The 20,112-nt window shown below is 35.8% G+C and overlaps 1 protein-coding gene and 1 non-coding gene across 2 annotated transcripts; one reads left to right on the top strand and one right to left on the bottom strand.

Annotated features, from left to right (window-relative positions):
- The first annotated feature begins 1,284 nt into the window (after nt 1-1,284).
- LOC118835045 lies at nt 1,285-1,387 on the top strand. Its single transcript, XR_005009408.1, has one exon. It is a non-coding gene; the product is annotated as a U6 spliceosomal RNA (small nuclear RNA).
- Nucleotides 1,388-2,409: 1,022 nt separating this feature from the next.
- On the bottom strand, nt 2,410-19,734 carry NDUFS6 (NADH:ubiquinone oxidoreductase subunit S6). Its single transcript, XM_036748933.1, has 4 exons — nt 19,560-19,734; nt 17,582-17,635; nt 6,281-6,403; nt 2,410-2,616 (listed from the first exon to the last, which is right to left on the bottom strand). Exons 1-4 carry the CDS (start codon nt 19,701-19,703, stop codon nt 2,548-2,550), a joined length of 390 nt encoding a protein of 129 aa, XP_036604828.1. The 5' UTR covers nt 19,704-19,734; the 3' UTR covers nt 2,410-2,547.
- Between the last annotated feature and the right edge of the window lie 378 nt (nt 19,735-20,112).

Below are 20,112 nucleotides of genomic sequence, written 5' to 3' on the forward strand. Positions count from 1 at the left end.
TATGCTGAATATTAATTGATTCTATCATCTACCACTATTATGCACCTCTTTGCAGCACTGAGTCATATACAAATTTGATAAGAATGGCCTCTATATCTTCATTCAAATTACAAATAAAAACACTGAACCAGATCAAAATGTGAATCCTGCGACACACCACTAGAAATATTCTTACAGGTTGACAAAGACATTAATAATACTTAAAAAAGATGGTTAAAACAGCTGTAAATTCACTTAAATGCACTAATATCCAGCCCACATTTCACCTTCACCTTGATCAATGTAGCACTTATGAGATTAATCAAATGCTTTGCTGAAATCAAGATAGATAGTATCTATAAAATTTCCATCATATGATCGCTAAACTTATCAAAAAAGGAAAGTAGGTGAGTTTGACATGACTTCTTCCTTGTCAACCTATGTTACCTCCTAGTCATCATCACCTTCCCTTCTTAATGCTCACAAACCAAATCTAGAATTTTGCAGGTAATAACATTAAGCCTATTGATTAGAATCTACACTATTGAAAACTGAAATGTTTGTAGAATTCTGTGCCCATCTCCTGTTTGTAATGATTTTTCAAAAAATTACCAATAGTAATTCCGTGATTACATATGTAATCATCTGGGCCTGAAGATTTTATTCTGTTTGTTCTACTCTATATAATTCTTCTTAAAGCTTTCTTTCCCAAAACTTTTTGTGAATATTTAACACCAGGTGTCTTTTTAAAAAATAAAAATTAAAAGCTAAGAGAAAGTAAAGATTTAGATAAAAGATCATAAATTAGCACTATGTCTTAATTAACATGAGATGTGCCATCAATTGCCTGGTATTTCTTGAAATAAATATTTACCAGGGGAAAATATTCAGGGCCCTGCAAAAGCCAGTACAAATTGCTTACATAAATTCACAAAGGCACATATGTATACTGAAATTTTTTTTTACATTGAAAATATAACACCCAACATTAGTATGTAATTTCAGCAGGTAAAATGCCACCAGATATAATGTATCCTACTCAGAATATGTTACAGACAAATTGAAGAAATCATAGACCTATTGGGTACCATCAACTGCCTCCCCAGTCCCACTCCAGCAGAGATGATGCTATCATCAGACTGTGACTGATAACAGTGAGTAAAAGGAGTTATGCATGCAAATTTATGTATATGCTTTTTAGAATAATGTATTTACATAACACTTCAAGGTTTACAAATGCTTTTCTCACAACCCTATGACATCAACAGTGATATCAACTATGAAAGCATTAATATCTCTATTTTAGTATTCACTTCCGCAACACATACTAAAATTAGAATAATATAGAGAAAATTTGCACAACCCCTATACAAGAATGACACAAATTTGAGAAGAATTTCCTATTTTTTTGCTTCCTGGAAGAGGCAATGGACTAGATATACAAAATGAGACACACATTTTTCAAACATGGCCAACGTATCAATTTGTCTTCCTTCGCTATAGCTATCTGTTACAAGGAAGACCTTCCCCTTACTGGGGAAAGGAACTGGATAGTTGTGGTAATAATACAGAAAAAGAAAAGATGATCAATGAAACTTTTAAAAAATACACAGAAAAGAACAGAAATCCAAAAGGGGATACACAGGTAGGGCAGATACGTATGTTAAATTTAATACATACAATCAATCAATCATCACCTACCAGGCACATAGACACATACATACATCAGGGCTGTCCAACCTTGGATTTTTATTGAAACAATAGACAATATATTTTGATTTGCCATTTTAGTGAAAGCTCTGTGGTAGCTCGGTTTCCTTTACTAAAGCACTTATGTAAATTTCAATGCTTGTAGGTGGGACGCATAAATCACACTGCAGGCCATACTGGCTGCATTTTGGACAGCCCTGTATTTTTTATATGTATATATACACACACACATATACACACATATATAGTATATATGTGTATATATGTGTATGTGGACACACACACACATATGTAGGCTAAACGTAATAATACAGTGTAATTACAATTTTCCTTTCCATTCTTGATATTGAAATGTTTGTGCTTGACATAAGAAAAAAAAGTGCCATTTTACAGATAAGGAAACTGAAGTTCTGAGACATTAAATGATGTGATCATAAATCTGATAAGTGTCAGAGCTGGGAAGCCAAACCCAGGTTTTTTTATTCCAAATCCAGTGCCCTTTCTAAGGCTGTCTATATAATCTCTAAACTAATACCAATAATTCAACACATACTTTTGGATTAAAGAAATTTTATTTTAGCATTTGCTGACAGGTTTTACTTTTTCTTGAAAGACAGCAAGCCAGTGTTAAAAGACTAACTGAATGCTATACATTCATAAAAAATAATGTCGTTCAAGGACTATATTCCATGGGGGGAAAAAAGTCACCTTAAACTTAAATCACATTCAACAACCATATTTTATTCATAGAATATTTTTAAAACAAAGCTTATGTTGTGATTCTTAAGTATTTTTTTAAAAAATACTAAAATCCTTACATGCAGAGAATTGTACAAGGCCCAAAGAACAGAACTGGTTTCAGTGGTGGTGGTGTTGTTTAAACTGAAGTCCACAATACCCACAAGTCCCAGTTTTAGTCTCTTTGTCCTGTAAAAAAGAAAAAGAAAACTCTAAACACAGGTACAATATTTTGCTACAACTTTATGAAAAAAAATCTAACACCACCACAAATAAGTTATCAAAGTTCAAGAAACTTAAAATTAAACATTAACTTTACAAAGGTTTATATGATGGCTTCTTTAACACACACAACAATTAATATATGGACACATTAAATGTGCGTGTATTATGTGTATGTGTGTACTTGGTCCTGACCTGTGTTTTGTCAATGCAGGCAACTCCTGATATGAAAACTCCACCTCCAACATAAATTAACAACTTATCTGTAACTGTAAGGCCCAGAAAACAAAATTGATTTGCCCCTCATAGCAAATAGAACATGGATGCTGAATAAAAGGAGAGACCAGGTTGATATGTCCATATCTAGTTTTAAGGAAAATCACTTTGCCAGGACAGTGGAGAACATATTGGAAAGGGAAAGACTTGAGGCAGAGAGGCCAATTAGGCCAAGCAAGTGGTGAGTAGGACGCCATATAGGTGGTGGCCACATGAGTGGTGAGAAGGGAACTTAAATGTGCAATGTTGCAAAGGTAAGAACCATGAGATCTGCCAACAAATTGGACACACAGGTTAAATGCAAGTACGCAGTTGAGAATTACACCAATGTTTCAAGTCTGGATAGCTGGGAGGATGGTGATATTCTACAAAAGTAATAGGAAGATGAGAAGAAAAAATTGGGGGGCTGGGGGGATAAGGAGTTATTTTTGCAGCTATCTAATTTGATCCAAAGGCAGCTGGTAACATAGAACTGGAGCTCACAACAGAGATTAAAGCTAGATCTAAAGCTCTGGGATTCATCTGATACAGCTGATTAAGTCACTAAGTTTATGGGCCCTCTGAAATTTATCACAGATCTCTGGTTGAGAGCCCCTGATATGGAGAAAAAAGATAAGGGGGCCCAATACAGAAGTTTGGACAATTACCCACAGTAAGTAGACATAAGCTGCATGAACATCCAGCAAAGGAGAATGAAAAGGATATGTATGTAAAATGTATAACAATGGATATCTTTTTTTTCTAAGTTTAAATAATTCCTTTTGCCATGTAACAATTTCAGTGGCTAATGTTTCAAGCCAGTTAATCAGAAGAGGTATAATATAAAATGTATGCAATTCAAGTGAATTGTGAAATGCAAAAACTTTTTTAACTAATGGTATGCATTACAGCAACATCAATCAACAGGCATTTACTAAATGGCTAGTATGTGCTAGGCACTGTGCTAAGCACTAGGAATACAAAGACAAAAAAAATGAAAGAATTCTGCTCTCAAATAAGATTACATAAGTACATACAAAATAAATACATACAGAATACAAAATAAATGCTATCTAGTTAGGAAAGGAAGACATTACCATTTGGGAGGGATTAAGGAAATGCAATATAAAAAAGGCACTGCTTCAGCTCTATCTCAGAAGTGAGGGACACGGAAGAAAAAGCTGTTGTTAGCAGCATTTCCATTCCCCCAACACTAAACCCAACTTCTTCCACATTCCCTTAGACCTATAAACACAAACTAACTAAATTTTCTCTTAATATCTTTGGGCCTCTCCCAATTGCACTAATAAGCTTCTCATTACTACTGGACACTCCTAATGCATAAAAAGACACATCAACTCTTTAAGAAAAGCTCATTTCTAAAATTTTACACACCCACCCCACACATATATGCGTATGGTGTGGTGATGAGGGGCAGAGAAGAAAGACAAAGGAGAAAGGGGGAGCAGAGAGAAAGAAAAGAGCAATAACCAGCTTACAAACAGGTTGTGTTCCAGTTGTTTGGAACTTGAATACAAAGCAATGAAAGAAATAAAAATATTGTTGAAAATGTATAATGCTTATATTATAGATTTTTGTGGGCTAATTTGGGAACACCACTCCTCCTTGACTGACCCCCACAGCCCCATATCACTATTTGTCATATCAAAGTACTGGAAACAAGTAAAACATTCACCAACTGGGGAATGGTTAAACAAACTGTAGTACATGAATGTAAAAGAATACTATTGTGCTACATAAGAAAATATGGGTAGGTATAACAAATACAAAGAACACAGGAAGACATTATATGAACTGATACAAAATGAAATAAGCAGGACCAGAATATCACATACAAAACAAGTACAACAATGTAAATGTAAAGATCAATAAACAAAACAGTAGAAACTGAATGCTGTGAAATTATAATGGCTAGTCTTGGCCACAAAGAACAGATGTGAGAAGGCACCTCCCCTTGCTTCTTTGCAGAGTGTGCAACAATGCATTTAACATGAGATTGACGGGCTGATTAGTTTTCCTAAACTATTTTTTCCCTCTGTATCATAACAACGGCTCTAAGAAGGAAGAGAAATACTTTGGGAAATAGAGACAATGTAAAAACAAAAGATATCAATAAAAATATATTTGACAATTTATTTATGAGATACCTTATATTTGAAATCATTAGTGCCTTGAGTAAATTATGTACTTGAATTTTCACAATTAAGCTTACAGTTTCTACTCTTTGCAACAGGGGCTCAGGCTTAGACAAGTCTTTTAGGAATTGACAAATATAAGGAATCCACTCTTACTAACAATTACCCCTTTGAAATAAGGAAAATTCTGATTAGATTGTTTATGTTCTTTCCTGCTTCTATTACTGGGGTATTAGACAAAATTAGGTCACAATATTCAGAGCTACTCAGTGTATTTTTTTAAAATTTTATTACTTGTATATAGAACCCTACTATGCACACCTCTATTTATTAATTCTTTCTCTGCAGGTGGATAGCATCTTCCTTCATTGGTTATTTGTTAGTTGAGTATTTATAATAAGAAGAAAAACTTATTCATTCACATTTATTGTTTGAACAATTTGCTGTTACTGTATACAACATTGTCTTGGTTCTGCTTATTTCACTCTTCGTTATTTCATGCAAGTTTTTCCATGTTTTTCTAAAATCACCTGCTCATCACTTCTTACAGCACAGAAGTGTTCCATCACAATCATATACCACAACTTGTTTAGTCATTCCCCAATTGATGGGCATGCCCTCCATTTCCAGTTTTTGCCACCACAAAGAGAGTTGCTATAAATATTTTAGAACATATATATCCTCTTCCTTTCTCCCTGATCATCCTGGGAAACAGACCTAATACAAAGTTTTCCAACTCTTCGGGCATAATTCCAGATTGTTCTCCAAAATGGTTGAATCAGTTCACAACTCCACCAAGAGTGTATTAGTGTCCCAATTTTTCCACATTCTCTCAAACATTTGTTATTCCCCCGTCCCGAAAAATCTTTTTCCTGTTATCTCTACATTTTTCTTCATGTCTTTATGGAACCCAATAAATCTCCCAGTCTAATAAACTTCTTATATTATATTCAAAGTCCTGAGGAGGAGCTAGTGTAGTGGTATATATCTACAAAGGTGCAGAGCTGAAACTGAGAGGTAGACTTGGTTAGGTAGACAGAGGAAACTATACTTAGCCTGGCAGGATGAGATATAAAGTAAACAGAGGAGTCTGAAATGGCAAATGGTTAGGAAAAAGACTTGTGGATTAGTAAGGAAGGAGAGTTATGAAAAAAAACCAATCAAAGAACACTCAACTTTAAAATGCAAGTACAATAGAAGGACAAAGTAGGATACGTTACCAAGTTTATATACACTTTTGGATGACCAAGAGCTCCTCCTCCACCATCACATGATATCACTCGACTTTCCACTTCACTCACTGGTTGCTCTGATATCAAATCAATTGCAAAGTTTTCGTTTACCTGAAGCGAAAAAAAGAATACTGGGGTTTTTTTTCATACCACTGACAGGAATTTTGAAAATTAAATTAGAATTTATGTAAGCAAAATTTAAATTAAATTCTGAAAGCCTCAAAATTTCCACAGGGTGGGTACTTCCTCTACCAATATAGATTGAAACCTCTCCAAGCAGTGGCTAACCTTTTAGTGATAAGTCTTTCTACACTTATATAGCCTAGTCCTGAGATAACAAACAAAACAGCTGTCATTAGGTCTATCTTCAAAATATTACCAGCTTAGTAATGCCAGGGTCTGCACTCCTTTATTATGACCTTCAAAAGTACAATGTCACCCTCTTATCCATGGTGAGAGAGTAGAGCAGGACTTTAATAGAATAACTATATCGTTATTCTATAGATGTTAAGAAGTCAGTTTCAAAGAACAAAAGTAAATTTTTAGTATTTGTGGGTTATTTTTTTTTAATTTACAAGGGGAAAAACAGCAACAATTTTATAAATGGTGGGAAGATAATTATGGGCATCGGTAACAGGATTTTTAAGATAACAAAAAATAATTTTAGCCTAATTTGGTAGGACCTTAAAAGGAAAATGTGAATACTTAAATATTTTAGAGACAAAAACTTGCTTGCCCAAGAGCTAAATAAACAGTGTACTACTTTTCAAATAAGAACATCAACTGTCGGGGCAGCTAGGTGGCACAGTGAGTACAGCACCGGCCCTGGAGTCAGGAGGACCTGAGTTCAAATCCAGCCTCAGACACCTGACACACTTAATAGCTGTGTGACCTTGGGCAAGTCACCTAACCCCAAATTGCCCTGCCTTCCCCCCTCCAAAAAAAAAAAAAAAGAATATCAACTGTTTATCTGTACTGATTTAAAGTAATCTTTTTCCTCAGGAAATCAATGCTATTTAACACCTTAAGTTTTTAAATCTAAAATAAACGATCCAGTATGGTTGGTGAACAAATTATTCTATTTAATCAAATAGTGGTTAAAATAGTGCTATGTTCAACATACATGAAATACACTTGTGAAAAGTTCTAATATAATAAAACTGTACAAAGTAGTTTATTTCATGGCTTATAATGACCTTTGGACAAAAGAAAATAATTTTGGTCTAACCACTTAAAAATTATATAGGCCATAATTTCATCTTTTTAAAAAAATTTCACAAGCCTCAAAGTCATCACTATAAATATTAGATATCACTTTACTACAGATTGACAGAAATTCAGGTTAACACAATTGTAATTGACATAATGTTAGACAGCTGAATATACCTAAAATTGCCTAAGATAAGGATGACAGGTTTTATTTAAAAGAGGCAAGAAACATTTTAAGTCAATTTTTACCTTCCCCAAACTTCTCCACAAAAACACTTATAAAATATTAACCTAGAACAAAAAAAAATCAGGTGGTATCATCAAAAATCTATATCATTTTACAAGTTAACCTCAGCTCTCTGGAACAGCACTGAAATGAAAGAAATCAAGTCTTTTTATTTATTTATAATAAAAAGAACAGACAACTGATAAAACATTGGATAAACATAAATTTTTAGTTTATGAATAAAAAAGGTAAGCACATTGTATTTGACAGTGAATAGAAAAAAGGAAGGTAGAGTCTGAGGGAGAGGTGTAGAGGAACTTAACTGTCTTTTATTCTTTCATGGAAGATAGAATTTCAGGAGTTTGGCAAATTGTCAGGGAAGAAGATGCTCTGGCAGAATGAAGCTTAAGAAAATGCTCGAAGGCAGAAGTAATATAATGACAAAGTATTAAGCAAATCTTTAGAAAAGGAATAAAAAGGAAGCCCATTGAAGAGAAGGACAAAGGTTAAGCAACTATTATTTAAGGTGGATAAAGAGTTTATTATTAATAACATTTATATGGAATTCTACAAAAGATTCTATGGTATAAAATAAAGCTTGCTTATTATCCATAAAGCGAATAGTACATAAAAGATGATGATCGTAATTATAATAGCAGCTGGTTTTTTGCATAATTCTTTAAGATTTGCAAAGCACTTCAAATACAATCACATTTTCATTTGATCCTCAGCACAAGGGGAAAGGGGGATGTGCTATTATCACCTCTATTTGAGGAAACTGAGGCTCAGAGAGATTAGGTAACTAGTCCATGGTCACATATGATGCAAATGTCTTTGGCAAGATTCAACCTCAAGTATTCCTGACTTCAAGCTGATCAGAGTTCTGGCCACTGTCATACTGCCTCTCTAAATCCAACAATGGGCCTTAAGAAGGTAAGTGATTTGATCAAATAAAAAAGGAGCATAACTCAAATCACAGTTCTGAGAAGGCCTGCAGTTAGATGATGACATAAAAGAGGGAAGTGTGAAGCAGAAGTTTCATTTTCCAATAAGAGATAGCTACAGTGCAGATTAAGTCTATGGATATGAAAGGAAGGAGTGGATCTGGGATATGTTACTGAGGATCACACAGCAGGATAAGGCTAGAAAAGATGGATGGAGCAAAAGGACAGTGACACTTTCAAAATGAGTGAGGTTTCTAGACTCAGAAAGATGGTGATAAGGCAGAGTCATCTACTTTATGGCAAAGGCAAGAGAGGGTAGAAAATGAGAAGATTTGCCTTGGACATATTTGAGTTGGTGATAAGATATCCCACTTGAGAGGTCCTGTGACAAGTGCGATTAGACTACAGAGTAGAGACATAGGCTTGTATGTTTTCCACATACTGATTGATAATAGCTGAATCTTCACAGAAGACAACAACTAGAGAAAAGGCAGCAATCATCTTCTGATACAGATCTCAGTAGAGGCCAGAAAGTACACTGAGACAAAAGACAAAGTTTATTGAACACACTGCAAATAGAGGGAAATTAAAAGGGAGAAAATGGCATAAAATAGATATACTGAATACAAGAATATTAACAAGGCTGGGAAGGATGGCAAGTGCTCTGGTAACATAGCAAAATGAACAAAGGACTTGAAAAAGAATATTTAGAACCAGTGCAATCTTGTATTCAACATTAAATAAACTGCCATTTTAAAATGACATCTTCAGAATTTCTGCAAAGTCCTATGTCAACAGTGTCAAATTTGTCATGACTACAGATGAAGACTGAAAAAGAAAATGATTAAATTTTATGCATAAAACACTGAGAGGCTAAGTGTTTCAATAATGATCTAAAAGTTATATGTGATGCCAGGACATAAAAAATTGCCTAGTACAAAATGGTCCTTCTCCAATATAATTTAAAACTTTCTACTACATTTTGGTAGGCAGGTGAATATGAAAAATACGTGATTTCAGGAACTAAACTTACCTAGTTAAAAAAAAATTCTACTCTCACTAGCTGACAGGAAACACAATTCCATGATAAACAGCAGAGCAATAACTATAATTTCTTAGACTAACTGTCCTATCAGCTAGGTCCATTTCTTCTCAGTTTTCCTATCCTCTAATATTTTCCCCACTTGCACTCTTCAACAGAGTATATTCACCCCAACTTAGTATTTTATTCATCAGATCAAAAAAACCAGTCTCCTTCATCTAAAATCACACTTACATTAACAGAACTGGGGTTAGAACCCAGGTCAAATGGAATAAAGATCTTCCCCATTTAGGGAATGTTAGGATGTTAGAACATTGACTGTATAAGGGTGGGAAGGCATACATTCCCTCTCTATTTACTTTAGTAAAGAAAGTTGAGAACTGCTAAGAAATGTCAAATGACCATGGACAAAGACTGTCTTTCCTTGACTATAATACAATGTTCCTATAATTCTCCCCTTCTGTTATAAAGTAAAAATGTACCCCTCCCCCCAAAAAAGGATTAGGCAAGTACAATAAATCTAAGACCAATATAATACTATTTAACTTTTGTAGAGTCTTGCTAATGCTAGGTAAATAGAGCTATCCTTAAGTTATTTGTTAAACAAATCTCTTGCTTAGGAAGATACATTAGTGGAGGGAAAAAATCTTCCCGCTGTTTAAGGTAAGTTACCCCAGTCTTCGTAAATTCCTGCTTAATGAAAGATGGTTTTATCTGAAATAAATATGCATGTGTGTACACACACACACACACACACACATATTTAGAATAAAACTACCCCAGATACAGACAAATACAAGGTTTTAGAGAAGTATAGGAATATGATAAAGTACTCTACAATTTTTAATTTACTATCATCACAGTTTATAAGCTTTCCTCTTAAAGTTCAATTTCAAGGTGAAAGAATTTATGATAAAATGCAGTTACAATAAAACAAAAATATCAAGTTGTGTAGCATTATACTAATGCTGTATTACATGGTCTTTTAAACAGAATATATTTGTTGACAGTCTTGTCTCTCCCCTTACAGTGACATCCTTATAGTGTGGTATGAAATGAGTGATGTACTGTTCACCTCTGCTACTGATGGACAAAGCAACTAACCATACAAATGAAGTCTTATACTTTAAATAATACAATGCCTAAATAAGTGACAAAAATGTCACACAGGCCACACTAACAAACAGATAGGCACCAATCATGGCAGTTAAAGAGACCTAGCCATCTCCTTGAGGGAAGGGCATTTGATGCCTTGACATTTCTGACTGACAAAGGGCATACACTACTGTCATTTATTGCAGTACATCTGAAGGGAAATCATGACCCTCCAATTATTAATGTCTGGTTCCTGAAATTCAGTTCAACTGAAAAAACATAAAGAATGAAGCAACAAAAACACATCCATCTATAATACAAAAAATGTTATTAGATGCTAATGGCATGTCAAAATAATAATGTTTTTAAAATCTTCAATTTTATTTATTATCACTAAAGAAATGTTAACAGAAAAAAATTATTTTATGCGTACTATTAATGGATTGAATGTCATATGCCTTGAATATTTCTGATTAGCTGGTAGCACTGGCTAAGGGTTTTCTAAGCTTGTGACAAATCATATACCCTCCACACTATCCGACTCATGCTTTGTAGCAAGAAAAACACTTCTCTGCTTTGGATATCACTAAAAAAGAAAGCCTTAAAAGCCAAGCTTTTGTCTTTTTTTTTAAATTATAAGCTATACATATTAAATATTTAATACTAAAATAAATTTCCCCATTGTTAAAAGGCAAGACTTTGACTTAAATGGTATATTTTAGGGATAGCAATTGCTATGGAACATTTGCTCTGTCAAATTCAAATCCTACCCAAAAAAGGGGAAGCAGAGGGACAAAATCTCCATTTAAGACTCTGCAGGAACAACTGAACAGCAACAAAAGATCAATGCTAAAGTTAAAGTGAAAAATAAGGATTAAGCATAGAACTCTAGAATACTAAACTGTCTCATAAAAGTATTTTTAAAAATCATGATTCTCATTAAATTCTTAAGTTTAAAATGAACAATGAGTTAAATTATATTTTAAAATTAATTTAAAGTTTAGATCCTAAGTGAACACTGATTTTAGAAATATAGACTTACCTATTTACATTTACACTTCTCTGAAAATTAATCTCATAATAAAAATTACAGTTCTTTACATAAATTAGATTTTCAACTAAAACAGTTTAAAAGAATTCAAGAGTGGTGAATTGAGGCACTTGTATTGACTTGTTCAAACTGGTTTTGAGGGACACAGAGGAGTTCAGTGATTAATCTTGCTGGCACCTAGCAAGAGAAAGTATTCAAAAAAAAAAAAAAAAAGAAAGAAAGAAAAGGAAAGAAACAAGCAAGAAGTCCCGGAGTTACCATGAAAGATAAAATTAAAGGACAACTCACATAGCTTACTGACTAAACCACTAGTTTCATGAAGCCTGGGGTTTCTGAATTTATATTTTCAAATATTTTTCTTCGGGTCCTCAAGGTTAAATAAATCTTTCTTCTATCACCATTATTTTTGTTAGATTAGTCGCAGGCAGGAGACAAAAATTCATAGTTATTTTAAAAATGAAGATACCTGTGCATTCTTACTCTAGCTATAAAAATCAAAACTTTCATGGTCAGAGGATCACTGAAGGGGAGATAATGGAAAATAGCCTCAAAGAAACAAAAATTAAAAAGCTTAAAAATAAAAAACCTCTACATATCCCATCTAAAAGGCATGCTTTGGAATAATAATGATAATATTAACAACATTTATCGAGCACTTACTATGTGCCAAGCACATCATTTCATTGGATCCTGACAACAACCCTGGGAAGTAAATGCTAATATTATTCCCATTTTACAGAAAAGGAAAGGCGGCAAACAGAGTGTGACTGGCCCAGGCATAGAGCTTGTAGGAGTCTGAGACCAGATTTGAATTCAGGTATTTCTGCCTCCAAGCTCAGCACTCTCTCCAGCAAACCACCTGCTGCCTAATTAACTGATCAGTTGGCTTTTAAACTGCAAAAAGATTGTCACAAGGATTCAAACACACAGATGTTTCCTCTTAATATCCTAAAAATAAAGACGATTTGGATGTTTGAGATTAAAATGAATGGGGGACTCACCTATCTGCACACCACTGAATTATCTAATTGTTATAGGTGATAGGTGACTGTCATGGGTAACCCTGGAGTTAAGAGAGTGAAATGAGTGAAGACACAAAACAGAGAAGCAGCATGTGACTGAACCAAGGTCTACGATGTTCTCAGTGAGGGTATAATACTGAGGAAATGTGACAGCAGGAGTAGCAGCAGAAATAGTAATGGTGGTGGTAGTAATAGTGGTAGTAACAACAACAATAATATATTTATTGTTTTGGAAAACGCTTTCCTCACATTGTGAGACCTCACAAACATCAACCAGTACTTCCATTTTATAGACAAGGAAACAGGCTCCGAGGCAGTGATTTTAACTACAGCAGCATAGAGAGCAAGGAAAAGAGGCTGAGGTGGTTTTTCAGTCTCCCCCCACTGTCATAGTAGTTTTGTGTCAGTAATCTTAATTAAAACACATGTACATGGGGCAGCCAGGTAGCACAGTGGATAGAGAACCAGCACTGGAGTCAGGAGGACCTGAGTTCAAATTCAGCCTCAGATACTAGCTGGGTGACCTTGGGCAAGTCACTTAACCCCAACTGCCTCCAAAAAACATATACTCACACCCACACAAAACAAATGAATATAGTCAAATAGAAATAAGTGTAAGAAAAATGAGGAGAAAGTCACTAACAATAACCAGTATCGTGATGTCACATCTTATTCAGAATGCTTAGGCACACAAAAATCAGTTACCAAAATGATGTGGATCTCCACAACTGTCTATTGTCTACTATATGTTGAGTAATATGCTAAGTACCACAGGAGACACAAAGTACAAGATAAAATGCCTATGTTCCAAAAACTTAGTCTCACTGGAAAAATAAAACATCCATACATATTAAACAAACAGTACATAATTAAGTATTAAATGAATGTACAGGAAAACACTATCAAAATTGAGAAGGTAGAGATTACTATAGAATGGTACAATAATAATTGACATTTATGTAATGATTTAATATTTACAAACATTTTTTACTTCTATTATCTTGTTTGATCCTCCCAACAACCCTGTGAGGTAGATGCAAATAGGGATCATCATCCTTAATGTACAGATGAGGAAACCAAAGATCACAGAGGTGAGGTGAATTGTCTATGGTTCCACAGCTACTAAGTACTGGAGATAAGATTCAAACTTGGGTCTCTCACCTTCAAATACGATAGTCTTTCTACTAACCTACCCTGCATCTGTATAACTGGGTGAACATTAAAGAAGTTTCGTGGACTAGGTGAATTTTAAAACATGCAGAGTTATTCAGATAAAGAGAAAAGGGATTCCAGGCAAGGAATAACAGAATAAGCAAAGGTTTAGAGGCAAGAATAAACATGGAATGGACAGAATACTAGACCTGTGACTTCATTGGTATACTAAGGAAATCCCATGTGAGTAAATTCCCTCTACCAATTCAGAATTGCACCTTTTCTGCAAGCTCACTTAGAGAACCTAAGGCACTAAGAGGTTAAGTGATCTGCCCAGGGTCACAAAACCAATGTGTCAGAGGCAAGACTTCAACCCACATCTTCCTGCCTTTGAAGTCAGCTCTCAAGGTCATTACCTTGAAGAATGAAAAATGAGAAGAAAAGCTAGCCTGTAATTAAAGATACATGTTGGAAAATCAGCATATCTGGCCTAAGGTCATTAATTCCATGAAAATATAGACAGGAACGGTTATAAATGAGCAACTGGCTGAATTATGTTACAATTGTGACAATAATGTGGGATTTGGTTATAATCTATGAATGACATTATTATGAAATTACTTCTTTTTAAGTAGAAACCAATGATCTTATCATGGGGAGTTCCCCAGGGAAGAAAATGCCCAACCATGGAGATCAGCAACTATTCTGAAACAAGCAACTTTTAGAATTGCCAGGAACACTGATGTTAAGAGACTTCCATAGGATGATCACACAGCCAGTTTGGCCAAAGCAGAACTTGAACCCAGGTTTCTTGACTTTCAGGCCAGATGTCTATACACACCACACCATGCTGATATTCATGAAATGACATAGGATGGGGCAATGATGAGTGGAACATGTAAGAGAAGAAGGGATAAGCTCTCTCCAGGAGAATGTAATGAGATCACAAGATCAACAAATGAACCTTGGAGACCTACACTGTTAAGGAGCAGGGGAATAAAGAAAAGACAACGAAGATATGCCATGATGAGAGATAAACACAAACTTTTTTCAAAGTAGTGAAGATAAATGTTGGGAATTGGAAGAAGACAGAAGATGCTAGAGAAAGTTATTTATATGGTCTCCTCCAAGATTCACAGTAGACAAAGAGATGACAAGGTCAAGAACCCAAGTGGAAGGCAGTTACTCTTAGAAATAGAGGAATACTTCATCGGAGACAAATACAGACTCTTTTGTTTTGCATTTAAAGCCCTTCACAACCTAATTCCAACATGCCTTTCCAGCCTTATTACACATTACTTTCTTTCATGTACTCTATAGTCCACCTAAAAAGACCTTCCTCACACACTTCACTCCATCTTCCAATTCCATGCCTCTGTACAGCTTGCTCATCCCTAGAATGCACTCATTCCTCACTTCTGCCTCTTAGAATCACAAGTTTCTTTCACAACTCAACTTACGTGTCATCTTCTACAAGTCTTTCCTGGCTCCAGAACCAGCACTCTAACCAGATGACCACACAGCTGCCTAATCAACTGATCACCTGGCTTACATCATGCAAAAAGATTGTCACGTGAATTCAAACACATATGTCAGTTTATCCTTAATATCCTAAAAATACAAGCTATTTTGATGTCTGAGATTAAAAGGAATAGGGCATAAAGCAATCACCTGCCTGAAGAGCACTGACTTATCTGTTAGAAGCAACAGGTCACTCTCATAAATGACTGGAGCTAGGAGAGTAAAATGGGTGAAATATCATCAGTTAAGGCCTTTTTCCCACCAAAAAAATCTTGTGTTCATTTTTTATTTACTTATGTGTATCTTTGTCTTTCTTGATAGAAAATAAGCTACTTGAGGATAAAGCCTGCTTCACTTTTCTCTTTCTATCCCCAGCACTTGACAAATGACTGGTATATATTAGTGCCTGATAAATGCCTGCTATTTGACTGCTAGATACCAGGTAGCTAGGTGAATAGAGTGCTGGGCCTAGAATCACAAAAACTTGATTTCAAATTCAGCTTCAAACACTTCCTAGCTATAGGACCCTGGGCAAGTCACTTAACCTGTCTCCCTCAGTTTTCCCATCTGTAAAATTCAGATAATAAGAGCACCTACCTCCAAGGATTGTTGTGAGCAACAAAATGAGACAATTTTTGTAAAGCCCTTAGCAGAGTGCCTGGCACACAGTAGGTGCTATATAAATGTGTATTTTCTCTGCCTGATATGACCAAGAAGAAACAGATACTGCAAGGTAAACAGAAAAGTTGAAGGGGGAAGGTCATGCTAGATAACTTTATCAATAGGAGAGTTGAAGGGCTGGGAAGAGTAGAATTGGACATTTTTAACAGCCACAGTTAGACTTTGACAGTGAATCAAGAAAAGATGAGTAAAAGAAAATGCTAAGGACCCAGATAGATCTATACAGTATGAATCTACATGAGTTCAGGTCTGTATACTTCTGTGACCTTTTCCAGTGATGACGCTCTGTGGCCTTAAGTCAGAGTGGATAAAGCAGACAATAAGAACGATCAGCATGGCATAAATAAGCTCAAGGTGGCAAAGAATTCAAGCGTGGCAGATTAGGAAAAAGTACGGTAACAGTCATGGAGTCCAAGCTGGGCATCGAGTGAAGAGTAACCAGAAATAAGTTCATTGGTTGGATGAAGTTTAACAGAATGATTACAGATGTTCTAGGTAGGACAAAAAGCTGGATTAATAGTAGATTAAAAAAAGATACGCTGTAACTGAATTAGAATGAAAGTGACAAATGGTAACAAGATTAAGCCTTTCTTTAATGCAAGGAATTAAATAAACATTTGAGTGCCAACCACGTGCTGGGCACTGTGTCTGGTGCTGGGTACCCTCAAGTATATGTGGTGAGGAGAGAAGCTACAGGTTGAAAAGCAGGGTATATGTCAGTGGCAAAAGAACATCTAGGTAGAGATTACTGTCACTTGAAATAAAAGAGTCAGAGAGGAGTTAGAAAGACAGACCCAAGACCAATCCTAAAATTCACTTGCTGGTTGGTGACAATAAATAGTATTAGTTATGTGGAAAACAAGAACTTACCTCTAACTTGTCACATTAATTTTGTCTAGACCTCGGGAAAGAATGATTCATACACTATTTCCAGTATCTAACAGAGTCCTTATGTCCAAATAACAAACCAACCCAACTTATTTAAGAGGAGCTAAAAAAAAAATCATACTCCATTAGATAACTAAAATAGCAGGTTTTGACAAAAAAATTAGCAATAGCATTTGTGGACTTGAAAAAGCTTGCATGGAGTAAAGAAAATAATTTCAGTTTATAAGTAAAACATAATTATTTTTCTTCAAATGAACAACGTAGCCACCTAGATATTTCAAAATCAAAAATCATGGCATCATAACATTCTAAAGAAATATATAACTTCAGAAATTAGATGATTTTTAAGACTTCCTGTATTTCTCTTTAAATGTGCAATTTAGCATATCTATTTCATTCCTCTTCTCATATTAGAGTTTTATTAAGGCTTAACTCTCTTCTGAAAGATATAAGCTTACCTCTTTCTGGCGACCAACAAAGCGAATCCTCCTGTAATCTTCTTCATCATAAACCTTTAAAATAAATTGTGCGTTATTTTTACAGCTTATCCTTTAAAAACAATAATTTTTGTCTTATTTTAAGCACATTTGTCAAAGTTAGACATTAAAGTTAATTATATTATGCTTCCCTGAATAATCAGATATTAATAGCACCACTTTAATTTTAAGTTTTTTTAAATCCCTTGTAAAACACTTTCATATGTTATTTGATAAATGATCTTTGATGTTTTGTTAATTACAAGCTTAGGGACTTAGTTACTTAAACAGTTAAAAGAATGAGTTCTCCATTCTAGTGTAAATTTTTCATTTCCATTTACATGTTCTTTAAAAAGTACACATCAGTCATAAATATTGCAGTTTAAGGAAGCTTTCCCTCAACATTTGGACACTGTTACTTAACCAAGGTAAAGTGAGGAAACCTGTAATCATAAGCATACAGACTGAAAATAAACACCATTTTGAAGTGCATATTATTTGCATCTGTTGCAATGTATTTTAATGAAGCATCAAGGTAGTGTAGTGGATAAAGTGCTGGGCTTGGAGTCAGTTTAAATTCTGTTTCACATATTTTTCTACCTGTGTGATCCTGAGCCAGTCACTTGATCTCTCTGGTTCAGTTCTCCCATCTATAAAATGGGGATAATGATAGTGCTTCCCTCCCAGGGTTGCTGGGAAGATAAAATGAGATACATGTAGAATCCATTGCAAATTTCAAAGAATTATATAAATGTTTATAATAATTATTATTATTGGACAGGCAACTTCCATTAGAGTGTTCATTTAATGAATGCAGCAAAAATAATACAAATGCTGAATTTCAATTTCTCATATTTTAAACACCTAGATTTTAGTTATAATCTACAGCCAAGGTGACTTATTCAAATTTCCACTACATACAATAAAACAAAATTTTAAAATTGTCCAAAGGAATACTAAATGTGTTTTTACATGCTGAAAGAGCTGAAGTTGTTTCATTATAATCAAAATAACTGGACAAAGGATAATCATAATGATAGGGATGAAAGGGGCATTAAAGGTTATAAAATTACAATTACACATGTGGTACTTTTGCAACAAACCTAGATCTACACAGATTTATCCATTTTACTTTCTTGCTAGAAACAAATTCAACTCTAATAGTTTCCAATAACCGAGGCTCAAAAGCATTTGAATTCTTAACAGGGACACAGAACAGAAGATGAATAACATTCCTTTCCTAAATAAAATGACCTTTAACTCTGACCGAGCTTGTATGTATTTAACTCTGACCAAGACGATCCACTTTGTGTTTTTTTTTTTGTTTTTTTAACAAAAGGTGGAATAGAAAGTAATTGAGGAGAAAGCAATCCATGAAGAAGAATTTTATCACGGGCTTCTATGTGCCAGGTATTGCGGGGAACACAACACAAGTTAAAAACAAAACAAAACCGGGGTCACGCCAAATGTTAAAAGGCGTAAAACTGAGAAAGGCGGACACTTATCAGCAGAGGAGAGATATCCTTCTCCAGCCCATGGTTACCCCAAAGTGGAGAGCATGGAGTAAGGTTGCGGGTCAGTGTGCGGGTTACAGAGGACTCTGGGCTAGACAGGACTTAAATAAGTATTCATGAGTGTAGAGCACGAACCCGTCCGCGGGTCCTGAACAAATCCTGAGTTACAAAAATGTGTCCGCTGGGGGTTGGGGGAAAAGACAGGAGAAAGGGGGTGGGGAGAAGGGAAAAAAGAAGGGGAGGGAAAGAGGGGGAGGGGACAAGAGGGGAGAGGAGAGAGGTCGGGGAGAGGGGAGGGGGAAAGAGGGAAGGGAGGTCACCCAGACTGTCCGCTCAGGCCACAGTCCCCAGTCCACCAGAAAACTGGAGGGGACAAGGAGCATCAGCATAGGGAGGGGTTATGGGGCATGACGAGAGGCCCTCTTTCCTCCTCCTTCCCCTGTTACCTGGCCCGTGTGGGTAATTTTCTCCCCCGAGGGTGATATCTTCACACCAAAACACCTGGCGGACACAGGGAGGCCCCGGGCGACCCCGAGGCCGCGGCCCAGAAAGCGACCGAAGGTCAGCGTCCCCGCCACCGCCGCCGCCATCTTCCGCGGGATGACCCCGTGACCCCGGCGCTTTAACTGCGCGAAAGAAAGCTCGCTTCCGCGGGTGTCTCACGCATGCGCAGACACGGACTGAAAGTTTGTCTCAGATTTCTCGCGGGGAAAGGGAGGAGGCGAGGAAGAGTGGAAGGAGAAATGGGAGGGGGGAGGGGAGGAAATGGGGGGGAGGGGAAAGGCGATGAGCATCCTGGGTTTAAGGTCTCAGCTTGGACCCTAGGGCTGGACGGGTGCACATCTTAGTCTTTCCTTGAAGCTCTTGATGAGGCAAACAAAGAATCAAGAGATTTGACCTTGGCCAAGTCACGTAAACCTCTGGGACTCAGTTTCCTCATCTGTCAAACGAGGGGGCTGAACTAGATAGCCTCAAAGATTCCCCGCTGCTCTCCCTCTC

This window comes from Trichosurus vulpecula, chromosome 1 (assembly GCF_011100635.1).
Source record: "Trichosurus vulpecula isolate mTriVul1 chromosome 1, mTriVul1.pri, whole genome shotgun sequence".
Lineage (NCBI taxonomy): Eukaryota > Metazoa > Chordata > Mammalia > Diprotodontia > Phalangeridae > Trichosurus > Trichosurus vulpecula.